This window comes from Dermochelys coriacea, chromosome 7 (assembly GCF_009764565.3).
Source record: "Dermochelys coriacea isolate rDerCor1 chromosome 7, rDerCor1.pri.v4, whole genome shotgun sequence".
NCBI lineage: Eukaryota > Metazoa > Chordata > Testudines > Dermochelyidae > Dermochelys > Dermochelys coriacea.
In genome coordinates, this window is record NC_050074.1 from 2086800 (window position 1) to 2112139 (window position 25340).

The 25340-nt window shown below is 40.0% G+C and overlaps 1 protein-coding gene across 21 annotated transcripts in view; it reads right to left on the reverse strand.

Annotated features, from left to right (window-relative positions):
- CFAP20DC (CFAP20 domain containing) overlaps positions 1 to 25340 on the reverse strand; it is a 175375-nt gene that overhangs the window by 56967 nt on the left and 93068 nt on the right. For 15 of the 21 annotated variants that reach the window (XR_006282468.1, XM_043517957.1, XM_043517956.1 and 12 more), the window contains 2 exons: positions 16574 to 16981; positions 443 to 646 (listed from right to left, as the gene is read on the reverse strand). Coding sequence is in view for 20 of the 21 variants with exons in the window: in XM_043517957.1 (XP_043373892.1) it covers positions 443 to 646; positions 16574 to 16981 (612 nt within the window). In the remaining variant the exon portion in view is untranslated. Of the gene's footprint in view, positions 1 to 442; positions 647 to 16573; positions 16982 to 20272; positions 20333 to 25340 lie in introns of those variants that run through there. The other 6 variants (XM_043517960.1, XM_043517958.1, XM_043517964.1 and 3 more) reach the window with 2 other exon arrangements.

A 25340-nucleotide genomic window follows, 5' to 3' on the forward strand; every position in this document is an offset into this window, starting at 1 on the left:
CTTTAAACAGCTCATTGCTGAGTGGCTAGATTGTGCCATCAGAAAAATAGAATTGTTTGCCATTGTTCAGGATGCAAGCCAGCTGTTGGCTGGTATATTAGGTTCTGAATTCTGAAACTAGTTTTGAATTTAAGAACCCATATTGCACATCTGCAGGTTGTTCCCACTGCCATGGCATGCTGTAAAGGCTATTTATTTTCTCAGGCTTTGAGAGAGATGGGTTGAATTTTTGTGGGGGAGGGTGTTAGAGTGTTGGCTGCTGGTTCATTTTGACGATTTTTTTAAATGGATGCCAAAAGCACCTAAAGTATGAAAGAGATATCATTGTATTGATACTCACAGGAATTTTAATTAAGAAAGTCTACTATACCTCAAAATTGGTGAAGACTTTTACTGAACATTCATTTAAACATTTTTATAGCACTCTAAGATTTAAACTTACTGGGGGGAGACAAGAGTTCCAGGTTGTTGTGTCATCACTGCTTGTACTGATGCTGACATTACAGTTGTCAATCTGAGATGCACTCAGTCCATGTGAGATCCCATTATCCTCTAGCTCTTCGTTTTGTTGTCTCTTCATACTAGCCAACATCTGTAGTTCAGATGCACTCAATCTGCTTGGCTGGTAGTTTCTCCAGTCATACTCCTATGAAATAAAATTGCACATGCAACAATTAATAAACTAGAAAGGATAATGGAAGAGAATACATGAACAAAACAGATCACTTGGATAAACTTAAATATATTTTCAAGAAGAAGCTAAGCTAGAAGCAAAATATTTAGTAGACAGGGTTAATGAACGCTGGTTCCACTCTGAAGATCAAGCATAAATACTTCCATAGATTCATAGATCAGAAGCAACATAAAAACAAATACTGCTATGGAGGGCGGGTTGAATCAACAGAGCATGGTGAATCTGCTGTTCCTCATAGAGACTACAATAAGGTTTAGACAAAAAAAAAATCAAGATATCTAAAATGTCCACATTCCAATCTTAACTTGGACCTAACCACACGTTTACCATGGTGTCATAAAGGTCACAAAAATGAAAATGTATGTAGTTTCACACAAACTATAGCCAGCACAGGGTTTTTAAGACAGATCTGGATTCTGGAAAGATATATTGGCCACTTGGGGGTAGCACAAAGTGACATTTATTTTAAAATGTACATTTTAGTTCATCATGTTTTTGATCACTTAAAAGAGGCTGGTTCATAGGATTTCTAAAGTGCTGCAAACCTCCATTAGCTATTGTGTGGCCTGCATTACATTCGTGAAGCTGACCTGTGGCACACATGGAAACCTCTATGACAGAAATGTGAAAGCTCACCATTATCTGTGTTAAAATAGTCTTTTCAGAGAAAAATAAAGTTTTTAAATGAGGCTAGAGGGATACCTGCTTCCCAAAAGAGGAAATCTAAGAACTAAGGGGGACTGCTGAAGCTTCCATTTCATTCAAAGGTGGGTTTTCATTTGATTTTTTAAAGAGCTGTTCGTTGGAGCTTCAAAAGTGACTGAAAAATTTTTACTTAAAAAGTGAATCCAAAATAACGGCAAAGATTTCAAGTACTTGAAATTCCTTTAACATGGTGTTGTGTTGCAACCCACTTCAGTGGCTGTACCACAAACGGCGTTAGTGATTGTAGTCCAGTTCCTATGAACAGATCCTAACATCAGAAGTAACAATTGCTGTCATCCTTATCAGTAATTTCACCAGTGATGTTTTGGTTACCTCTCACATGACAGGCTGTCCCATTAGGCTGGATTTGAGGCACACTGGTGAGGCAGTGCAAGGAAACTTGCCTTGACACTTATATTGTGTTTGTGTTGAGAGACACATCAGCCTCCAATGTCATCAAACTGGTAACGTCAATAAGCTTTACATTTGCTTTTAAAAATTTCTGTAAACATCTAAGGGCCTGATTTATTAAAAGATGATATGGGCTCAATTACTGGGCAGACACCTGAGATATAGAAGTTTCAAAAGATTTGGTACAAAGTCAACAACTTCCCTTCTCTTTAAAGAGATCAAGAAAGAAAGGGAAATTGGATCTTCTAGATTTGTACTCATACTGCTTAGCTTTTCACATGCAACCAATTGTAAAATGGATCACTTTCACTACAGATGATTACATATCACTCAACAAAGAAAATGATTTAGATCTCCATGTGGTGCTTTCCTCTGTCTTGGATGCTTACCAGTACCTCTGAGAAAGAGTCCTTTATGGAATACAGGGTTGTTGACAGGAATAGCATTATTGTTCCTCTGCTCCCCTTCCACTCCAGGTTTTATTGTCCTCAGGATCAATTAGCTCAGTCCAGAGCCAGACACTGCAGGATTATGGGAATAGTACACCACTTCCTCATAAAAATGAGTGCTGGGATATGGCCCTGTGTACTGAAGTACAACTACATAGCATGCAGCACACTACACAACAACAGGGGTAAGGGAAATCTGGATGAAGGACACAGGGACAACCCCCCTCCCCTTTTTTTTTTTTTTTTTTTTAACAAAATGATCACAGCAGACATGACCTTACTTTTAACTCAGTTTCTAGAATGCTATTGCTTTAATATTCAGTTTCAAAGACAATAGGTACATAGCATATTTTACTTGTGCATTGTGGTCACCATTAAAGAGTCAACAGTTACCACCCAATGATGTCCAAGATAATGTTATTTCCTGTTTTAATTACAGTGAGGAAATTATGGTCTCTGTTGGCAAATGAAACTTTTTAAGGGTGATCACCGTTTTACAGTTATAATATGGAAAGTCTGAGCTAAATCATTTGTAATTTTTGGATGCTATGCAACAGTCAGGCTCAAAAACCAGAGGTAAATAAAGAGAACCCATTTATTATTTTTAAAATGTCATCTTACAATTTTTTGAGCCTGACTGTTGCATTAGCTCAAACTTTCCATATTATAGCACTTTAAAAAAAAATCCTACAGTGCCCTGAGCCCATTGATGGAGTCACAGTGCCTGAAATTATGCCCAGCAAAATGCACTCAACTCTAAAAATCACAATGCAAAAAAGCTGAAATATACAAGACAAAATATATTTCAGAACATCAAGATCTCTTTGGGTTGACAACTAGTTGTTATTTCCTGGCAGTTCATTCTTGAAAAAGGCTTTGTAAACTGGAACATTTAAACTTGCTGCCCCCTCAACTGTTTGAAAAACAGCTAGTAAGTCAATGACAAAGCTTTGGTATGTGTCTCTTTGCCCATTGTTATTAATTATTATTATTATTTATGTACAAGTAACACCCACAAGGAGCTAGGTGGTATTCACATACAGAAAGCCAAAGTTCCTGCCTCCAAAAGCATTTTAAATACTTTGCTCTAGAGTTTTTTCTAGAGCTTTTCGATTCTTTAACTGCACGTATACACTCATTTTGCAGTTTTTCTGAAACATACAACCACGAAATAAGCCTTGTCCATTTCCCCAAGTTTATAGTCAATTACATAATTTTGGCTTTCTTTGTGTCTTTTGCCTTTGCTCCAGGTATTGTATTTATTGTCTTTTTACCCTTATTTATTAACCTCCCCACCACCTCTGCCAGCCTTTTGTCTTGTGTTGGACCACCTCAATTTGTTACATATGTATACAATTTATCAATGTTTTTACAGAGTGTTTGTTTTTAGAGTGTCTTTATATTGTAAAGCACCTGGAGTGGCTTTTGCAGTTGGGAATGGCAGTTTTAGTAATAAATTTATGTTAACCTTTTTTAAAAAGTGTACATTTTGTATTAACATGTTTTTTTTCAGTTCAAGCCTCTTTCATCACTGTCAAAAAGTGCTTGATACTCTGATCCAAAAGAGATTTGCATCAAAATAACAGAACCAATTTAAACAAATTTTGAAAGGGGGAAAAGAAATGTGCCTGCAACCTGACAACCAGCAAGCCAAGTTTCAGTCTGAAGTAATCTGAGGTGGTCAAGATATTACTGCAATACAGGGTTTATAATGGAAGGGCAGTAGGGATGACATCTAATTCTAAAGTCTTACTGCTAAAAATTCTCCATTTTTATCACACATCTCAAGCCCTTTGCCATATTCCTCTATAGAGAACAGGTCTTTGGATTATCAGATTTTCCTACAAAATAGTCTTAAACGCTGGGACACTATTTTCTGAGACAGCCAGCCAGGTCGTCTTACCAAGTCTTCCATGGTCCATAAGATTTTACATCATTGCAGAATCCAGGAGTCAGGGATGTGAACGTGCAAGATTACTGTTATCACTTGAGACTAAATGTGATCTACAAGAATTCCCTTGTTCGGTCCAATGTGGAAAAGCAATGGGACTTAAACAATCTTCCCTCTGTTCAGAATATTCAGATGTCTCAAACATTTATGGTTAAACCAGTGACTTTTAGGAAATCAGTGCAGAAGTAAAAAGAAAAGGAGTACTTGTGGCACCTTAGAGACTAACAAATTTATTAGAGCATAAGCTTTCGTGAGCTACAGCTCACTTCATCGGATGCATTTGGTGGAAAAAACAGAGGGGAGATTGATACACACACACAGAGAACATGAAACAATGGGTTTATCATACACACTGTAAGGAGAAAGAAAAGGAGTACTTGTGGCACCTTAGAGACTAACAAATTTATTAGAGCATAAGCTTTCGTGAGCTACAGCTCACTTCATCGGCATCCGATGAAGTGAGCTGTAGCTCACGAAAGCTTATGCTCTAATAAATTTGTTAGTCTCTAAGGTGCCACAAGTACTCCTTTTCTTTTTGCGAATACAGACTAACACGGCTGCTACTCTGAAAACTGTAAGGAGAGTGATCACTTAAGATAAGCCATCACCAGCAGCGGGGGGGGGGGGGGAGGAGGAAAACCTTTCATGGTGACAAGCAAGGTAGGCTAATTCCAGCAGTTAACAAGAATATCAGAGGAACAGTGCCGGATGGGGTGGGGTGGGGGGGAGAAATAACATGGGGAAATAGTTTTACTTTGTGTAATGACTCATCCATTCCCAGTCTCTGTTCAAGCCTAAGTTAATTGTATCCAGTTTGCAAATTAATTCCAATTCAGCAGTCTCTCCTTGGAGTCTGTTTTTGAAGCTTTTTTGTTGAAGGAGAGCCACCCTCAGGTCTGTAATCGAGTGACCGGAGAGATTGAAGTGTTCTCCAACTGGTTTCTGAATGTTATAATTCTTGACGTCTGATTTGTGTCCATTCATTCTTTTACGTAGAGACTGTCCAGTTTGACCAATGTACATGGCAGAGGGGCATTGCTGGCACATGATGGCATATATCACATTGGTAGATGCGCAGGTGAACGAGCCTCTGATAGTGTGGCTGATGTGATTAGGCCCTATGATGGTATCCCCTGAATAGATATGTGGACAGAGTTGGCAACGGGCTTTGTTGCAAGGATAGGTTCCTGGGTTAGTGGTTCTGTTGTGTGGTGTGTGGTTGCTGGTGAGTATTTGCTTCAGACTGGGGGGCTGTCTGTAAGCAAGGACTGGCCTGTCTCCCAAGATCTGTGAGAGTGATGGGTCGTCCTTCAGGATAGGTTGTAGATCCTTGATGATGCGTTGGAGAGGTTTTAGTTGGGGGCTGAAGGTGATGGCTAGTGGCGTTCTGTTATTTTCTTTGTTGGGCTTGTCCTGTAGTAGGTGACTTCTGGGTACTCTTCTGGCTCTGTCAATCTGTTTCTTCACTTCAGCAGGTGGGTATTGTAGTTGTAGGAATGCATGATAGAGATCTTGTAGGTTTTTGTCTCTGTCTGAGGGGTTGGAGCAAATGCGGTTATATCATAGAGCTTGGCTGTAGGCAATGGATCGTGTGGTATGATCTAGATGAAAGCTAGAGGCATGTACGTAGGAATAGCGGTCAGTAGGTTTCCGATATAGGGTGGTGTTTATGTGACCATCGCTTAGGAGTACTTGTGGCACCTTAGAGACTAACAAATTTATTAGAGCATAAGCTTTCGTGAGCTACAGCTCACTTCATCGGATGCATTTTCGTGAGCTGTAGCTCACGAAAGCTTATGCTCTAATAACTTTGTTAGTCTCTAAGGTGCCACAAGTACTCCTTTTCTTTTTGCAAATACAGACTAACACGGCTGCTACTCTGAGAACTGTCATAGTGCAGAAGTAGCTATATTTGTCCTGATCGGGGAGATTATTTTGGTTTCATAATATTGCACAGAAGTTGAATCAATTCTCTCTCTACTTCTCTGATGAACTGGATAAGGTCTCCTACCTGAGATGACGACACTCACCCAGGGCTGGATTTAGGGGCAGGCAACCCAGGGAACCTGTTTTTGTTGTTAGCGGCAAAAGGGAAAATAGAATGTTTGAAGTAACATGTTTCCGGTATTCTGTAGGTGGATTCATTTTTCACTGACCTCCTAGAACATTCTGGACCTTTGTAGAATCTCATGGAGCCTTCCAGACTTTGAGAACTATATTTTCCTCAAACCTCCTAGAATGTTGTCAGCCATTCCCCCATGGGTATATATGGGGTGGGGCATTGCCAGTAAGTGAGATGTAAATACAGATTTACAGATCCTAGCATGCAAATTTATCATCTTATATGACAGGAATAAATCAGGCATGTAAATCCTGCAAAGTCGCGAAATAGGCTACAAATACAATAAAAATAAGGTATTCAAAAGTTTAACAAATGGAGGGGGCTGCTGAAGATGCTCCTTGCCTCAGGCGCTATTTGGTCTAGGGCTGGCCCTCTACTCATCTTTGTGAAGTAGCTTTATCTGGACACATTTTAATCCAGGAATTTTTGCACTTGATAGTCTTTCTAATCTATTTTTAAAGGCATCCATTCTTATGATTTCTGGGTAACAACTGTCCTTAACATTTTAACATTGTATTTTTAGCTCCAGGCTTTACTCCTGTAGTATGTGATAACTATCACCACAGTTTAATCCTACAATAGCACAAGCCAGATTCTCTAGACCCTTACAGAATATAATACATATTCAATAACCTGAGGTTCTATTAGTAACATCAAGACATTAGTGTGAAAAACCTGCTTTTTAATTTTTCTGTCAATCACCCATGTGAGCTTTAGCTACTGTAAATATCTATTTTATTAATCTTGCTGAAGTTGTTAAAAGCTTTTCTGTCAATTCTCCCACTGATTAACTTTTTGCTTTATAGGAACTTCCATCATATTTGTCAATCCTCCTATGTGGCGACTGATTGGCATGGAGTTATTCAGATGGCATGAACTCATGAAACACCTGCAGTCTCTTTCAGAGCACAAATAATAGAATGTTACTATCCTTCCCCTTTAATTAAGGGGAAACTGATTTTTGTCCTGTCATTTGCCTCTTCTCTTAAGTCTCTACAGAAATAGCTTACACTGGAATCGTTTCATAAGAATTCAAAACACACAGCACAGTTTTGTCTTTTGAATCTTTTTGTGCTTATCTGAAAATATCAAGGGGTTGGCAATTGGTTTCCCTCCCCAGTAACACACTTATTTTTCAGGCAAATAAAATGTTTAGAGAAGAGAGGACTGGCTCATTCTCTCTCTCCTTTATCCTTCCCTACAATAACCTCTTTATTATTAAATAAAACAAAGTTTGGGGGAAATTATTTGCAGCTTCAGATGCCTACCACATAATGCTTTGATAGGATTCATCATTTCTTAGTTGATTTTCAAAGAGAGAATTTGAAAATTGAATTTGAAATTAAGTTCACTTTGTATTTTATAAGGCATTTTTGATGTAAAAATATTTTTGCCATGCACTTAAATTTTTCTAAACTGAATATTTCAGTTAGTAATTAAAAGTTTATCTTGTGTTTCTATATAGCCTCTCCTTATGATAAAAAACATTTATTAAGTACCTAAACTTTTGCTGGACTGACAAAACCTATTATTTAAAGGCATTTTTTCAGTTTAAAGATGTATGTAATGACATTTGCATTGTACTAGATTCATGTGATTTATTCAGTATTATTTGAATGCAGTTATACGTGCGGAAAAGTTTAATTACCAGCTCTCTACATGGTTTCAATATTACCCAGAAGGCTGTACTTCTTTCTTAATTAAAAATATTTGAACATAATAATAGAGAACTCTATTAAAACATGAATAAAACATTGCAAGCAACCAGGTCCTTAAAGTTTACTAAGTAGTTTTCAAATCAATTTCATTAGGAGTTGCTTAAGCATTTTTACCGGTGCTCGGTATGAGATGAACAGAAAACACTGCTTCTATGTAAACTCTCATTTTGGCATGAAACCTGTGTCATAAAGCTACTTCACTTCCTTTTGGATTCTCAGAACACTGAAACATGTTTCAACATGGAATAAATAAAGACTAGTTACCAGTGACAATCATATTAAAATGGGACTGTCTGGTTACATTTAGCAATGTCTCACTTCCAGTATGTTTTCGTGAAATTCAATGGGAGCCCAGGTTTTCGGTGCATACAATGTAAAAACATTCCTAGCTCTAGGACTGTATGTGTTCTAACTTTAAAATAATATACAGAAAAGTCAATTTCAAATCATTTCTCTTCTCAAATCATGCCAAACCAACCCAATTTCCTTCTCTGACAGGGTTACTTGCTTAGGTGATAAGGGGAAGCAGTAGACATGATACATCTTGATTTTAGGGATGCAACTATCGTTTAAAAAACTACCTCTTTAAACTACAAAAATTATATTGGTTTACCGTTTACTCTTTAACGAGCTCACAATCTACCCCTGGCTTGGCAGGGGGGCACTTTGCTGTCTCTCCTGGGAGGTGGAGTACAGTGGGCTGGGGGATCGTTTGCATGTGCATGGCTGGGCATGCTCTGATCCCACCCCTTGCTCTCCCAGTTACTAGGTGCTGCCTAGCAGCTAGTTTGGCGGATCGCTGCTGGGAGAGCAGCAGTGCCACGGCAGATCCAAGTGTTCTGGCAGATCCAGTGATGCCTGGGCAGACCCACTGCTGCAGCCAGTGGCAAGAGAAGCAGAGCCGAGGGGGCGTGGGGCTGCCCCAAGCAGTGCCCTCTCCGCCAGGCACAGGCTGATTCAGGGGTGCCCCGAGCTGCGAGAGCTCTGCAAGCTCCAGTGCCCCCCGGGTATTGCGGTGGAGTTTTTAATGTGCACATTAGGTACTACATCACAAAATTATTTTACCAATCTGTTTTAAACATTAACTGCAATATATTAATGGTAAGACTAATACTTATCGGTTAACCGTTTAACATTTTACATCCCTACTTGATTGAGTTAGGCTTTTAATACAGTCCCACATAACATGCTCATAAGAAAACTAGGGATATGTGGACTACATGAAATTACTATAAGGTGGGTACACAACTAGTTCAAAGAGTGTAGTCAAAGAGTAATCATCAATGGTTTGCTGTCAAACTGGGAGGACGTACCTAATGGGGTCCTTCAGTCCTGAGTCTGGAACTATTCAATATTTTAATTATTGACTTGATAATGGAGTGGAGAGTATGCTTATAAAATTTGCAGATGACACCAAATTGGGAGGGGTTGCAAGCACTTTGGAGGGCAGGATTAGAATTCAAAACAACCTTGACATATTAGAAGATTGGTCTGAGATCATAATGATGAAATTCAAAGACAAATGCAAAGTACTACACCTAGAAAGGAAAAATCAACTGCACAACTACAAAAGGGGGAATAACTGGCTAGGTAACACTACTGCTAAAAGGGATTTTGGGGGTATAGTGGTTCAGAAATTGAATAGGTGTCAACAATGTGATGCAGTTGGGAAAAAGGCTAATATAATTTTGAGGTGTATTAATAGGAGTGTTGTATGAAAGATATGGGAGATTATTGTCCTGCTCTGCTCTGGTGAGGCCTCAGCTGGAGTAAAAGTGTCCAATTCTGAGTGCTACACCTTAGGAAAGCTGTGGGTAAGCTGAAGAGAGACCAGAGTAGAGCAACAAAGGTTTAGAAAACTTGAAGTACAAGGAAAGATGAAAAAACCTGGGAATGTTTAGTTTTGAGAAAAGAAGAATGTAGGGGACCTAATAACAGTCTGCACATATTTTAAGGGCTGTTATAAAGAGGACGGTTTCATCACGTGTGCTGCGAAGAGCTGTAGGAGACACATTGCCATAAACCTCCCCCAAAATAACTCCTAGAACATCCAATTTCATTCCAAAGGTTCATTACTCTCACTGTTAAAAATGTACGCCTTACATAGTGATCAATTGTTCTCCCTGTCCACTGGAGGTACAACAAGTGTAATGGACTTAATCTGAAGCAAGGGAGATATCAATTAGATATTAGGTAAACTTTCTATCAAAAGTTGTATTTAAACTCTGGAACAGGCTTCCAAGGGAGGTTGTGGAATTCTTATCACTGGAGGATTTTAAGAACAAGTTGGACAAACATGTTATCAGGGATGGTCTAGGTTTACTTGGTCCTGTCTCAGGGCTTTGGGCTGGGACTTGATAACCTCTTGAGGTGCCTTCCAGGGCTACATTTCTATGATTCTCTATTAACTTTAGAATGCCTTGAATGATCTATATTTTTAGAATACTCTAATATCAGAAAAAATATAAGATTTTATTTGTTAATGGAGCCTGTTTTCTAATGGTAAAACAAGGAAATACTGAAAGTGAATCAGCATCTTTTCAATTTTGGGACACAATGTGGAACAGCAGTACCACAAAGAGAAGCATCAGAGGACTACCAAATAAAGACTTCTGAGTGGAAAAAATATTTTCAAACTTTGATCAAATACTATATTTGTAAGTCTGTCAAAAAACATTGCCTATTATGCTGATGAGCATTGTCCCACTGTATTCCCCCCTTCTGTCTGCATCCATCTGTTGTCTCATCTTATACCTAGAATGCACGACCCTGGGGGAGCGACTACCTTTTTGTTCTCTGTATTACAATGCCTCGCACAATGGGTCCTGATCCATGACTATGGCTCCTAGGTGCTACAGTATGCAAATAATAATAAGTAATAGTAAGTCTGTCAGATCCGCTATACATATATTTTGTGTCAATAAAAAAAAAATCGTATCAGCCATCCATATACCGCCACATCCATCTTGCAAACACTTATGCATGTTAGTAACTTTACACACAAGAGTACTATCATTCTGTCTAACCATTCTGTTTGAAACTGTAACCAAACATTTGAGACCAAAGGAAATGACAGCTCTTCCCTTCCATGTTTAAAAACTAACCAGTTCAGCCAACAAAAAACACACATGTACTTTTTTAAGCTGCAGAAATTAACTTGTTTCGTAGGGCATTGAAAATTTGAAAAAACCTTCCTGGTGGGAAGAAGTTTTCAGTTAAATAAAAACAGTCTCACAAGATTCCTCAGTTTGCCCCAATGTGCTTTGTGGACCTACACAACTTTTGCCTTGTTGCCACTCTTACTCTCAACTGCAGCAAGAAGGTATTGGAGAGGAAGGACTATTAGCAGAGTTTTTTCATTCTCCACCCCAGAGGCAGCTGTCCTGTTTTTTCAGTTGTTTCTCTTTTTAGCCACGACTCCTCTTTCGCTGCACTTGAAGTGCCCCAATGACTATGTGTGCTCATTGTCTGAGTGCTACTATTTTTAATTGTCTCATTGAGTCCACCTTACAGAGGATCAGGACCATGAAAGAGGAAGTTACTCACCTTGTATAGTAACCATGATTCTTCGAGACATGTGTCCCTTTGGCTGCTCCAAGGTAGGTGTGCTTGAGTCCCTGCACTGCTGATTGGAGAGCTTCGGTAGCACTGTCTGTTAGGCCCGCACATGCGCTGTCTCTCCTTGTGCCCCACCACAAGGCTAGCCAGCAGGCATGGGCTAACCCCGCTCAGTTCCTTCTCTACCGCAGAGTCACAGACAAGAACTCTGAAGTAGAGGGGAGGAGGGTGGGTTGTGGAGCACCCATAGCGACACACATTATTACTGCACAAGGTGAGTAGCTTCCTCTTCTTCTTAGGTAGGGCCATTCCCAAGGAAGGTGACTGATGTGGAGATCGGCCTCAGGGAGTGTACAAATACCAGCTGGAGATGTCATGTTGTGAATCTGCTAACACTGATTGAAAGCCCTGACGGGCCAGATCTGACCTGCGGGCCGTAGTTTGCCCTCCCCTGCTCTACTGTGTAGTAATACCTCTTGTACCTCCTCCAAGCAGGAGCTTTCTATGTGTTGGAACTATAAAGGAGCCAAGCCTTCAGGCAGAGAATCCCCAGGTTGGGATGTAGAGTACATCCTTCATTCTGCGAGAGGAGGTATGGCCTGGTTTGGCGAGAGATCAGCGGGTATGTCACGAGTTGTGACAGGTAATGGTACCGAGTCTGTTCCTATTTTGCCAAAATGATCAGTATGACATGTTCTCCTTCTCTTTTTATTTTTAATAGGACTTTCGATAGCAGAAGAAATGGAGGAAAGGCATAGAGAAGGTACCTGTCCCAGGGAAGGAGAGTGTTGCCCAGCATGTGTTGCCCCATCCTTGCAGGAGAAGAAACTGAGGGGGGTAGCCCGTGCGCACTGGCTAGCATCGTGGCGAGACCTAACTGCTACCAAAGTTCTCTGATCAGCAGCGCAGGGATGCAAGTACACCGACAGTGGAGCACCCATAGTGCCACTACTCAAAGAAGAATGATATTTTTTAAATTTTAACACTCTGCAAGTTAGATATGAGCCAAAAAACCAAAGAGATTTAGGTTTTTTAAGATTTAGATTCTAGGTTTTAACTAACAATTTACTTGTACAGGAGCGTTAATCATAGAAAGAAATTCACTTCCTTTTAGCATCAAAGCCCTCCGAGTCTGAAACAGAGCAGGTAGCTATCAAGTAACAAAAGGTAAAGAATCAGACTGGAAATAAGGCATTAATGTTTAATGATGAGAGTAATTAACCACTGGAACAATTTACTAAGGGGCATGGTGGATTCTTCATCACTGGCAATTTTTAAATCAAGACTGGATGTTTTTCTAAAAAAAAGAAAAAAAATCTGCTCTAGAAATTAATTTGGGGAAGTTTTTTGTCCCTGTGTTTAGACTAGATATCACAATGGTCCCTGGAATCTATGTTACATGGTAGCTTGGGAAAGGACTGTAGAAAAAGAATTACAATGACGTACTGGGAAGATATCCTGAATAAAAGGCCACAATCTGCATTATATTCCAGAAAAGGCATTACAAAACATTATACCAATAGCCTATCACTCCAGGGAGTCTAAAAACAATATAGGACAAATAACCCCCAAACTGCTAGAGAAATTATGGAGCAATAGGTTCCTTGCTCACAAGTAGTGAGAATACCACTAAAACAGCCTTTTGGGGAATCTATCTGTTCCTATACTATCTCAACACAGCGATTGTGTGATCCAGTAGTTTTCCTGCTGGGAATACCTGGAATCGATGACCTGCTGTAAGAATAATGGGTAACATGCCTGTTGGTGACAGATGACATGCACTTTGTTACACATTGGAAGAAACTAACACTCCTGAAGGGACTAGCTGGCATATGTGAGTGTGCACTATTTCATTCATGTACAAATTAACAACCATGAATAGACAGATGGATGTAATGGACAAGGCTATGAGCCATGGAGCAAGGGCTAAAACTAAAGCCACTAGTAAGTGATCATGAGCTAATTAATTTATTTGCAAGCAGAATATAGTTCTGACCAGTAATGTACATACTTGGTGCATTAAAAGGAACAATTTCCTGAAGCTGAAATCGATAATGAGCAAAACTGAACAGGTGGAAAATTTTAAACATAAAAATGTGAACGATACTCGGGAGATGTTTACAAATCTTTTATTAGAGGCTCCAAAAAATGCATTCCCACAATCATGTGAGGAGATTCCTGATTTTGTTCCTGATATATTTAAGGAATTTCTTATTATTATCTTTAAGATTACTGGCCATAGATTTTTCACTGATACCGTTAGTTCCCCTCATCAATTGTCTGCATTTTCTAACTGCTGATTCATACTCTATCAACTGCAGCAGTTACATCTGATAGAAGAGGGAGTGAGCTTTGTGCTTGGATAGCCACTGCACCTTATACTGTGGTTCAGAAGGACGTCATCATGAGGCCCCATCCCAGCTTCACAACTACAGTGGTCTTGGATTTCCTCCTATCTCAATGTATTTCTCTCTCTGTGTTCTTTCCCAGTCCCACCCAGGGGAAATTTGACTCTATAACCTAGATGTAAAGAGGGCACTCCATCTGTACCTGGAAAGACCAAGCTCTTTAAAAATCTAAGTTATCTGTAGCATATCTGGATAGATGCCAGGGAGAACTCATTACCAATCAGAGACTCTCTCACTGGATTCCAAGATGTACAGAACATTGTTACATTTTAGCTAGGAATACAGTATATCCTGGTTTAAAGACCCATTCCACAAGAGCTTTTGGGGATATGGACTGTATTTTTGTTCCGGGTTTTGTTTCTTTTGTACAGTACCTAGCATAATGACTAGGGATCTTAGGTATTAAAAATAATAAATAACAAGACATCCATATTTAGCTAGAACTCCTCATCTACCATCTTCCTGGTAGAGCACTGCTTGCTGATCTCACACAAAGAGTTTCTCAAAGAAGAAAGAGAGGTTACTTAGCGGAAACTGTTGTTCTTCAAGGGTAATCTCTGTGCATTCATACTACCTGCCCTCCTTCCCCTATAGCGTGGCACGCTAGAAGACATTAGGAATTTGCAATTAAGGAGAAAGACTGAGTTGCTTGTGGGGTGGCTCTGCCTTATACACCATGGGACAATGCCACTACCCTCATGCAAGATCTCGTGAACCCCCTCCGCCCCCCCAACAGAGTTGGCTTTTCAAGGCAGTTCTGCAACTTGATACCAGGGTGCCAGATCGCACAAGTGGGAATACACAGATGCTCTCATGAAAGATTCTGTGACTTTGTGAAGGGCATAGAAAATAAATTGTCCCCAAATCAACATTATAGCTGGGTTTTAGAGACGACAGCTAGGAGGGTTGTGCCAGTGTCATATTTTCACCTCCACTGGCAGAAGTTCTGGTGGGTGAAGAAAGGAGAGAGGCCATGCTCAAAGCCTGAGTAACATGTCTGGACTACCCCCAGTAAATTCAGGAAGAAGTGCAATTCATTTATAATGGATTGAGGATGGGCCAGGAGCTGGGAAAAAAAGAAGGTTTATATTCCAAACAGCAAAGTATGACACTGCCCAAAGTGTATCATAAGAACATGCTCTTTGATCTGCTGCCTATAGAATGTGCTTGAAAGTAAAACTCTAATTTCTCATTCAAAGCAGACTTTTTAATACATAACTTGGGAAGAAAATCCTTAACGCTTAAGTAATGTCCTGTCATTTGTGTGAAATGGGCTAATTTATTCTCACATCACTGCATGTAGCCATAAGGAGAATACAAGAGGAAAAAAAAATCAATTTGATGGACTTGAACACAGTCCCCAAAATAGCCTGGGGATTTAGTCTCTGACACTGCCTTACTGTTAGCCTTCAATCAGATCATTTATTATTGTTCAGGACTGCTACAGAGAGACTATGAAGTGCACAGACTAGTGATCTTTTTATGTTTTTTCCTGTAGATTGCTATTGAAACTCTATCAATTTTTCTTCCTAGCCTTTCTGCCCAAAACTATGCCTGCATTTGTAATTCACACACTTTGAGAACTTGAGTTGTATGATTATTCAAGCCTATTATCTTTTTGTTTGCAAACTCCAGTGATTTCTGTTTGTAGGTACAGTGCCATTTTATATGCAATGCAACTTTAAGAACCCAAACTTGGAAACTGAAGTACGCTTTTTAAACATGGATGTGGTGAAATATATTTTGCATATATCTGGATGAAAAATATACTATTTATTATTTCTCAACTGATGCTAATGATTTATAGAATCATAGAAATGTAGGTCAGCAAAGGACCTCAAGATGTCATCAAGTCCAGCCCCTTGCCTTCAGGAAGGCCACATAAATCCTGGGCATTCTACAACCACCCTTGGAAGCTTGTTCCACAGCTTAACTACCTTATAGCTAGAAAGTTTTTCCTAATATCTAAAACTAAATTTCCCTTGCTGCAGATTAAGCCCATTACTTCTTGTCCTGCCTTCAGTGGACATAGTAACAATTGATCACCCTCCTCTTTATAACAGCTGGTAACATCTTTGAAGACTGTTATCAGGTCCATGCATGTGTCTGACCTCATTTTGCCAGTGTCCACATCAATTTGAATTCTAATGCTGTCCTCCAAAGTGTTTGCAACCTCTCCCAGCTTGGTGTCATCTGCAAACTTTATATGCATACTCTTTCACTCTATTATCCAAGTCACTAATGAAAATATTGAATAATACCAGACCAAGGACTGATCCCCGCTAGACCTCACAAAACATATCCTTCCAGTTTGACAATGAACCATTCATTGATAACTATTTGCGTATGACCTTTCAATCAGTTGTGCACAAACTTTATAGTAATTTCACCTAGACCCCACTTTCCTCATTTGCTGGTGAGAATGTCATGTGGGACTGTGTCAAAACCCTTACTGAAACCCAATATATTAGATATATATTAGTATAGGTTTGGACCCTGTTACAGCCTCTCTGTTCAAACAATGTAAATCATTTAATTCCAAAGCAAAATCACTTACAGGAGTCTCAACTTTCAGACTTGAATTCTCTCGTAAGATTTCTTTGAGGGACTTTTTACTTATTGATGCTCTTAATTGACTCACTGATGTATCCTTTTTTTTTTCAAAGGTGCTTGGGCTTTCCTTAGAGAATTCAGGTTTACTTCCAGTTGGAGAAAGACAGGGGGTAGGCATCAAGCTTCTTGGAATGTTATCAGGCTCTACTTTTTTCACAACCGAATCTTGTGGGGCTGATGATAGTGTTTTCAGGTGGCTATGTTTGCTGTATCCTTTATGCTTCCAGTACTCAGGACTCCCTGACATCATCTTTAATGGAATCGCTTTAAAAATTGTAGAATCAGCTGACCCTGATGTACTGTGGCTGGTTTTGAGGTTTGAAGCACCTTGGATGAATTCACTGGGGTCATCCTAAATTTGGGAAAGAAAACAACAGTGATTTTGAGAGGAAACCACCCTCCACTTGTTTAAAATCTGTTTGCAAATACTTAGTCCTAAGATTTTAAAATTGCTCTTTAATTACGATGGCTTAATTTGAGATTTTTCAATGGTTTTGAGCATCTTCTGCTCCCAGTGAAGGAGAATGGAGCGTTGGGTGCTCAGGACCTTTACAAAAATCAGGTTTATGTATCTCACATTGGGCACCCCAAAACGACAGCATGCTTTAAACGTATAGGCCTAAATTCCTGTTCTAATTCAGAATGCTGGAAATCCCAAAAGTCTGTATATCATATATGTACTTTTTAGTATAATGTGGCTTACACACTTGTGCTGACCAATAACACTGATGTAAGGTGGAAAAGTCAACAATGTTGATATCCGCTTGACTATTGTAGTGGTAGGTGACACTTTAACATATTGTATAGAAATCCTAAACATATCTGTCTGCAGAGATCACCCTGCCCTTCTTTGAAAGTTACTAAAAAAATCATTTAGCATATAACATTTTAAGAATACTTTATGAATCCATTATTCCTCTTCCAAACAAGGTCTATACAAAACATCCAAGAATTGCCATTCTGATGTTCCCTTAAAATTTCATCTAAAAAATAAAGAGCAAGCAGAAAAATCAATTGATATGGGAGGAGGAAAGATTGGGTAAACTAGGGATGGTCACCCCATGGTCCTTATTGATACAGGGAAGAGGAAAATGGAGGCCTCTCATCCTTATCCAATCAGGTACCACACTTCCTGTCTCCCACAGGCACAACACAGTACTACAATATTTGTTGGAAGGATGGCTACAACATGAATGTTGCATCCTTAAATATGCATATTTCACTTTCTAGGGTCCAATCCTGCTGATACTGCAATCAAAGGGAGTTTTGTCATTCACTTCACTGGGACCAGGACTAGACCCCAGAAGGGGAAATTCATATTTAAAAGAAAACCCTTCATTATATAATAATCTTTACAACAAATATAGTAGCACTGTATTATATTTTTTCATGAAGAATACATTTCTCTCCTATTGCTTTATTTTGTTTTACGTTTTCTTTGAGTAGGTTTGCATAAGACACGAGCAGTGAACATTTTGTGGGTAGAGGATAATGATTACATATAGGTCTTTCTTAATTATAGGTTTCTTGTTGTTATCGTATGATTTTGTTCTTAATATAAAAGAAAAAAAGTGTAACGGCAGAATAGTGTCTCTTCCCGTCCCCCGCAATCACACACAGGGCTTTCCCTATAAAATGAGCTAAGCAACTTTTCAGCAACCACATCCATATGGAGACCAAAACAATCAATTTATTATTAATTATTATTATTTATTAAACCCTTTTATATAGTGCTGTAAATGTACATGACACTTTATAAGCAGATTAGTAGGTTAGCTGCAAATATAAAACACTGAAGTGTTAAAGTAAATAACAGAAGCAGGAAATAAATTTGGAGGCCTTTTGGCTGCAAGGTTTTATTTTATCTCCTCAGACTATAAATTTAAAAATGCAATTAGAATGCGCTCAGTTTCCCCAATCTCTGTACAGACGGCTCCTATTTTCCTGTTTTATCATCCGGCATCTTTTTGGAAACAATACAAGAAAGTGAAGGTTACGATGAGGATGTGTTAAATCAGCTCAGTGCTATGAGAAAGTACGTAAACCCTGAAACAGTCAAATGAAAGCAAACATTAATGTTCTATATAGTTTCCATAATCACCAGTCTTCCCAATTCATCCTGAAAGATGTGTGAAAGCCAAATTTATAATAAATGTATATTATTTAAGGGTGGAATTCAATTTAAAATCAGATTACAGTCCTAATTCTGCAAAGCACTCAAGCCCATGCTTTACACACATTGACTTTAGAGGGACATAAGCAAAACCTTAAAGTTAAGCACGTACATAAGCTTTTTTTCTGAATTAAGGCTTATAGGAGCTATGTGCAGGGAAGCAAACAGGACGTTAAGAAGGACAGAATCCACCACACTATGAGAGAAGTAGGCTGAATGTAATGTATTCAGGCTAAACTTTCTAAATTTGATTTGTGAAACACCTGCATGAATCAATGACCTATGGATGTATGCACAACACTTCATAATATTTTATTAATGTATTCCATGGCATAAGCCATTTAACATCTTGAAAAATCTCTCTCTTTGTATTAAGGTACAGGATGTATAAGGAAGGGTAAACAAGAATAAACTCTGATTATAACAATATCTTAGTTTAGCATCACTGACCCCATCTAGCTTGTAAATAACCGGAAAAGACATAAATATGCACTATTTTTATGGAAGACATCTGAAACGTCACACATGTAGCCATTTCCACAGTATTTATTTTCTTGTAGGTTTTATGTGCACAACATGAGATTTACAGTTATATGAAATGCCTTTGAAATTTATAAACACTTAATATGCTGCTTTTCTTCATTTTGTTTTTGTTACTGCTAAAGTTATATGCATTTTGGAAGGCTGTAAATATTGCTTTATTTCCCTAGTTTGGAATTTCACTGAAGCAAAAAGACACATTTCTCTTTTTTCCAGACTTTTATTTTCCACACCAGTTATTTTAAAACCTATGCTATAAACCTGCACTATTAAGTCACATTACAGTACTGTAATTTGACAGATTATTAAAGGAAATGTCACATTATTGTCACATATTGGAGACAAATGGATAATCCTGATTTAACTTAAATTTAAATCCCTCCCACCTCTCTGTCTATTGAACTTGGGTTTTATAATCATTTTATTTGTTAAATATTCAATCATCAAATTGTGCCAGGACTATCAATAAAGTTCGTCTGATTAACTCCAGCACAGCATATGTATACTGAAGACGCAAATGATTTCCCTGAGGAGCTAGCATGTCTATTGTGTACTACATTCCTTGAAAGAACATGCAGATGGGCAGTTGGACAATTATTTCCGGATACTTAAAATTGATTGCTCTTGCTGGGTTGTAATTTTAAGAAGATCATTCTAATGACTCTTGAGGGCCACCTACTTGGAGCAGATGGGACACAGACCCTCTGTACCCAGAGTGTAAATGTCAAAAAGTCAGAGTAAAATTGCGAGAGTACGCTGTCTTACTTAATTGTATTATGCTGGCTCTTTTAATTATATAAGTGCAGAAAATTTCCTGATTCAATTGAAGGCTTCACAGATGAGCTCATCGGCTGTATCCAAAATGTTTTGGGTAGCACTGTATGATACTGCAGTTGTTATGCTGTGTTGTAAACCAGCAAGAGTTCTTACTTTTGCTCTTGGTTTGATGGAATGGGTGGATGCCGACAGCTGAGTCTAATTGGACAGTGTCTATGACAGAAGAGAGAATACATTAGAATTTAGTTGTCAGTTTGAAAGTATGGCTGCTTGTACAAATATAGAATAAGTCACTGGTGGTAAGCTGCAGCAAGATAAGAAGCTATTTTGCTGTTTTCTGATCATTTGGGACTGGCAGTTTAATAACAGCACTTAACTGTTTCAATGACTAATTAGCTACCCACTAACAGTATTTATAAATTATTGCATTTTCCAGCTTGAAAACTAATTTGGAAAACCAAATATTTCCCTCCGGATGGCAAAGGGAAGTTCCATACATGGTAGGTTCTCTAAAGTTCTTATTATGCATGGATAGGCACTCCTGAGTGTCACATGGCCTCCAGCTCATAAGCATAAGCAGATCACTTCTCCTGGAAACTTAGCTTCAAACAAAGCCATTTGGCCTAGGTCTCACATGCCTCATAAGTAAAGCCCTTCCTTTCTGGTATTATTTTATTAATTTCCTGGGAATTTATCAGTGTTTATTTCAAAAATTTAAAAAATGGGTGACAAATCTATGAAAAATTAATTGCACATATTATCAGGGTTAATACTGGAGAGGGGGGACAGAAAAAAACCCCAATTAGAATAAAGGAAGAGTGCATTGTTTATGAAACCATTATCTCGAATCCCCATTACACGAACAACACCAGTTTACTGTTGGTGACTTGCATAGTTGTGTTTGATGCAACTGGCTTCCGGGTGAATTCCACAGGCTCAAAGCAGCTTTTTCCAAGCGTCTTTTCCAAGGCTCATTCTCCTGTGGTCTTGGATGCAGCTGAATTTAGAAAATATATTCTCTCCACCAGCTGGGCCAGATGGAACCTGCCCACACCATGTATGTGATCCTTTGCAGCCGCAGGGAGATTGGAATGACCTGTTCGCAGCTTGGGGGCTGGACAGGGGCTCTGTCTGGTGGCTGAAGTAGAAGGGGCTCTGTGCCCTTGGTTCCTCTCTGGGCGGTGACATGTCCCTAGGCCCAACTACTTACTGGGTCTACCATGGGGGGAGCAGGTGGGAGGCATGGGATGTCTGGTGGGAGATGGGGGTGCTTAGTACTCATGGTTGCAGCAGGTGGAAGAAGGTGCCCAGTACTCATGGGGGGGGCATGTAGGGGAAGAGAGGATGCCTGGTGGGAATAGAGGTGCCAGATACTCATGGTAAGAGTGTGGGGGGGGGAAGGAGGATGGGAGGAGACCGATAAGGTCTGTACTCTGGGGGTGGGCTCACAGGGTGCAGCCTTCCGCTCTCTGCAGCCTGCCGCTGCAGCAGTCGGGCATTCTTGGCAGACAACCTGCCAATCTCGCATCTCCACTGCACAGCTGCAGACGCCACCAACCGGCATGTGCAGGCATGTTGTGCCATCCAACAGGGAATCTTTGAGGCGGGAGCCGGGTCCACTGAGTTCAAGCCAGTACAAAATATGGGTAGAAATCAGAAATATCCAAATACTGGATTTTTTAAAACCTGAGCATTTTTGGAAGTTTTTGATAAAACACAAAAATGAAGGGCCCTATTCATAGGTTAGTGAGTCTTTATGCATTGATACTCACTACCTGAGTCACAAGTACATAACTCCCTTCCATAACCATACAATTTTGGGGGCCAGATTCTGATTTAACTTCCACTGGTATAAAACCAGAGTAGCTCTACAAATTCCAAATTTATCCTGATGTGAGATCAGGGTAAATTGGTCCCTAGAGTTTAAAGTGGAAAATTTGTGTCCTGATGATTTCCTTTCTGGAATGGACCTTTCTCCCAGCCTGAGACATCTGGACTGCACAGAAGTGCAGAAGCTTCATTCTTTACAAAGCACTACAGGCTTGACCTTGGCTCCTCAGCAGAAACATTCTTTGTCAGGAAGATGCTTCAAAGTGATGGTCCTAAAATGAATTAATGCCAGTAATTTTAGGAAAGGGGGAACATTCTTCTTTCTACCCTAGCTATATCTTATTCCAGCATAATTTCCCCCTGCTGCTCGGTATATCCCAAATGTTTCAATCAAGGTGAGAGGTCAGGAGCCAGAATCTATAAGAACTATCAAAACAGAAAATTATTTTAGCAGTCTGTTCTTAATACCCAGCTATCTGCCAATATTGGCTTCACGTGTTTATGGCTTTACAATCCACAGTCATCAACTGCAAAACAAGCATGACTGGTTGAAACATTTTTTCACGAAAAAGTAATTTATCATAGCTGGCTTACTTATCCTGCTGTGATGGTATTAGCTGACATCATAGGTGCACTCAGTAAATCTATCTTAATGAATATAAAATCATACAAACCAAGGAATCAAAATACCAGGAACAGTACAAAGCAATCAAAAGTGACATGACCAAAACAACTAACCTAAAAAGAGAAGGCTAGAAATGATGGGCCCACAGATAAGAAATATATTTTATTTGTATTTATATGTTTCTGTGATTTTTAAAATTAGATATACATTCACGATACGCGATTTTCAAACATATAGAAAAACAGTGAACATCAAGTATCTTCAGCATATCAGGTTCAAGATATTTTTAGAGTAGGCTTGCAAAAATGCAGCTTAACTGGGTGAGTAAATATTTTTTAATTATAATAATGGCAAAGTTGGGTGAACAGATATTGTCCCAGGATTAAGAAATATTCATGATGATTTTGCAAGGATGTCTTAGATTGTGCTAATATAACAGGAACTATAAGTCAGCAGTCTCATGTCCTTTTTTAGGATCTTGTGTGATAGTCCCGACTTTACAGCCCACTATAAAACATTTTTCTATAGTTTGTTTTTGTAGTGCAAATTAGATAATGATCTGAAAAATTAAATGAGCACCTAGAACAGGGATGGGCAAACTATGGCCTGCGGGCCAGATCCGGCCCATCAGGGCTTTGGATCCGGCCCATGGGACTGCCCCTCACGGTGCCACAGGCCCCGCGCGGCTCACAGAAGTGGCCAGCACCATGTCGCTGTGGCCCAGGGGGCAGAGGACTCTGTGCGTTGCCCTTGCCTCCAGGTACTGTCCCCCACAGCTCCCATTGGCCAGGAACGGGAGGTACCTGGAGGTGCAGCAATGGCAGCATGCGGAGCCCAGGGGCTGTGCAGTGATGTGGTGCTGGCCGCCTGGAGCCTGCTCTGGCCCCGGTGCGCACTGCTGCCACCCTGGAGCTGCTTTAGCCTAAAACCTTTCAGTAAGCGGTGCCGGGCCGGAGCCCAAACCCCTCCTGCACCCTGCCCCCCAACTCCCTGCCCTAAGCCCCCTGCCTGTACCTTGCACCCCAACCTCCTGCCGCACCCCACACCACTCCTGCATCCCAACTCCCTGCCCTGAGCCTCCTGTTGCACCCCCCCACCCCTCCTGCACCCCAACCCCCTGCCCTGAGCTTCCTCCTGCAGTCTGCACCCCTCCTGTACCCCACACCCCTCCTGTACCCCAACCCCCTTCCCTGAGCCCCCTCATACACCCAGCACCCTGCCTCTGCCCCAATCTCCTGCCCTGAGCCCATTCCTTCACACTGCACCCCCTGCCACACTCCTTCCCGCACCCCAACCCCCTGCCCTGGCCCTGCATACAATTTCCCCACCCAGATGTGGCCCTCAGCCCAAAAAGTTTGCCCACCCTGACCTCGAATATCAATACACAACTGACTACAGAAGTAACATAAAATACATTAGTGCAAGAATACAAGCAAAATATAACCGCTAAATAATTTTCTGGTTCATTGACTTTTTACATGAAAAAAAGCCTTAACTCTGAATGAGTAAATTGGTAGTGAAATTAAGCAAAAACTATAACTGTTATTGTAATGTAGGTTGTTTATTTTAAATTATCTTTTAGCATTGTACATGTAGTGCTTTGCTAGCTGTCATACTAACATTATTTAACATAATCCATATGAGAATAAATGAACTGAAAGTCCTTCTCTGTAGTTACTGGCATACACTTATCAGCTAACTGATCATTTGCGACACACCTTGGAAAACACAATGATTATCATGATATATTGAGAAATATTATACAGCATATAGAATTCTCTAACTGTATTTAAGATAGATGCTCACTCTTTGGGCATAAAAAATAATGGTTGTTATGTCTCTGTGGGCAGTGAGAACAGTTACTATTAAGGTTATTAAAAGGAACCAAATGATGACATATTTCTTAGGAAAGAGAACTTCCCTTCTTATGAACATGACATGGGATTTTTAATGATCACAGCCCTTCGTTTTCTATCTTAGTTGAACAAAAAGGCACCTTCCGCAGCATGCTAAGACAATGGTTAAGTACAGGCTGCAAGAGTGATGCTGAATCACCCCCCACACCTCCTCCAAACACCTAAGAGTCCCTTAGCAAACTCTCATCCAAGCATTGACCTAGAATCTCCTATCCTGCTTATCTCGTGAGAACAGACAAGATCAAACACAAAGGTGTCACTGCAAGCTTTGGGATCACATATAATTTCTCCCAGAGCACACACACTCTTAGGTGTTTTTAAGTTTCGCAATGCTGTATGAAGCAGGATTACATGAAATGTTGAAACCTACCTTCACTTTACCGAGCTAATCATTTTGTTCAGTATTCAGAAATTAAGCCTTTATCTATAGTATTAAGTACCAATCATGCAAACACTTACACATGTGTAACTTTTCACACAAGTCAATAGGACTAGGGGGTTAAATGCTTTGTAGTGGCTCTAGGACAACCTCATTGCACACCACAGTGGCGCCTTGCATCCCTTCCTTCCACCCCACAAGCTACTTGAACTCTTCTGTTTCAGGGACTCCCTGCACCTCCCCCCAAACCCTCCTCCTCCCATGCCAGGGTTCTCTGTTCTCCCTCTCATGGCAGGGGCTGTGTGTGCAATCCATTCTCCCCCTTCTCCCCCCATGCCAAAGGTTGTATGTACACCCCCCATTACCTCTCCCCCCATTATTTGTCTGGGAGATAAGACATTCAGGGTGTTAACATGTTAAACTACAGGAAGAGCAGGTTTCAGAGTAGCAGCCGTGTTAGTCTGTATTCGC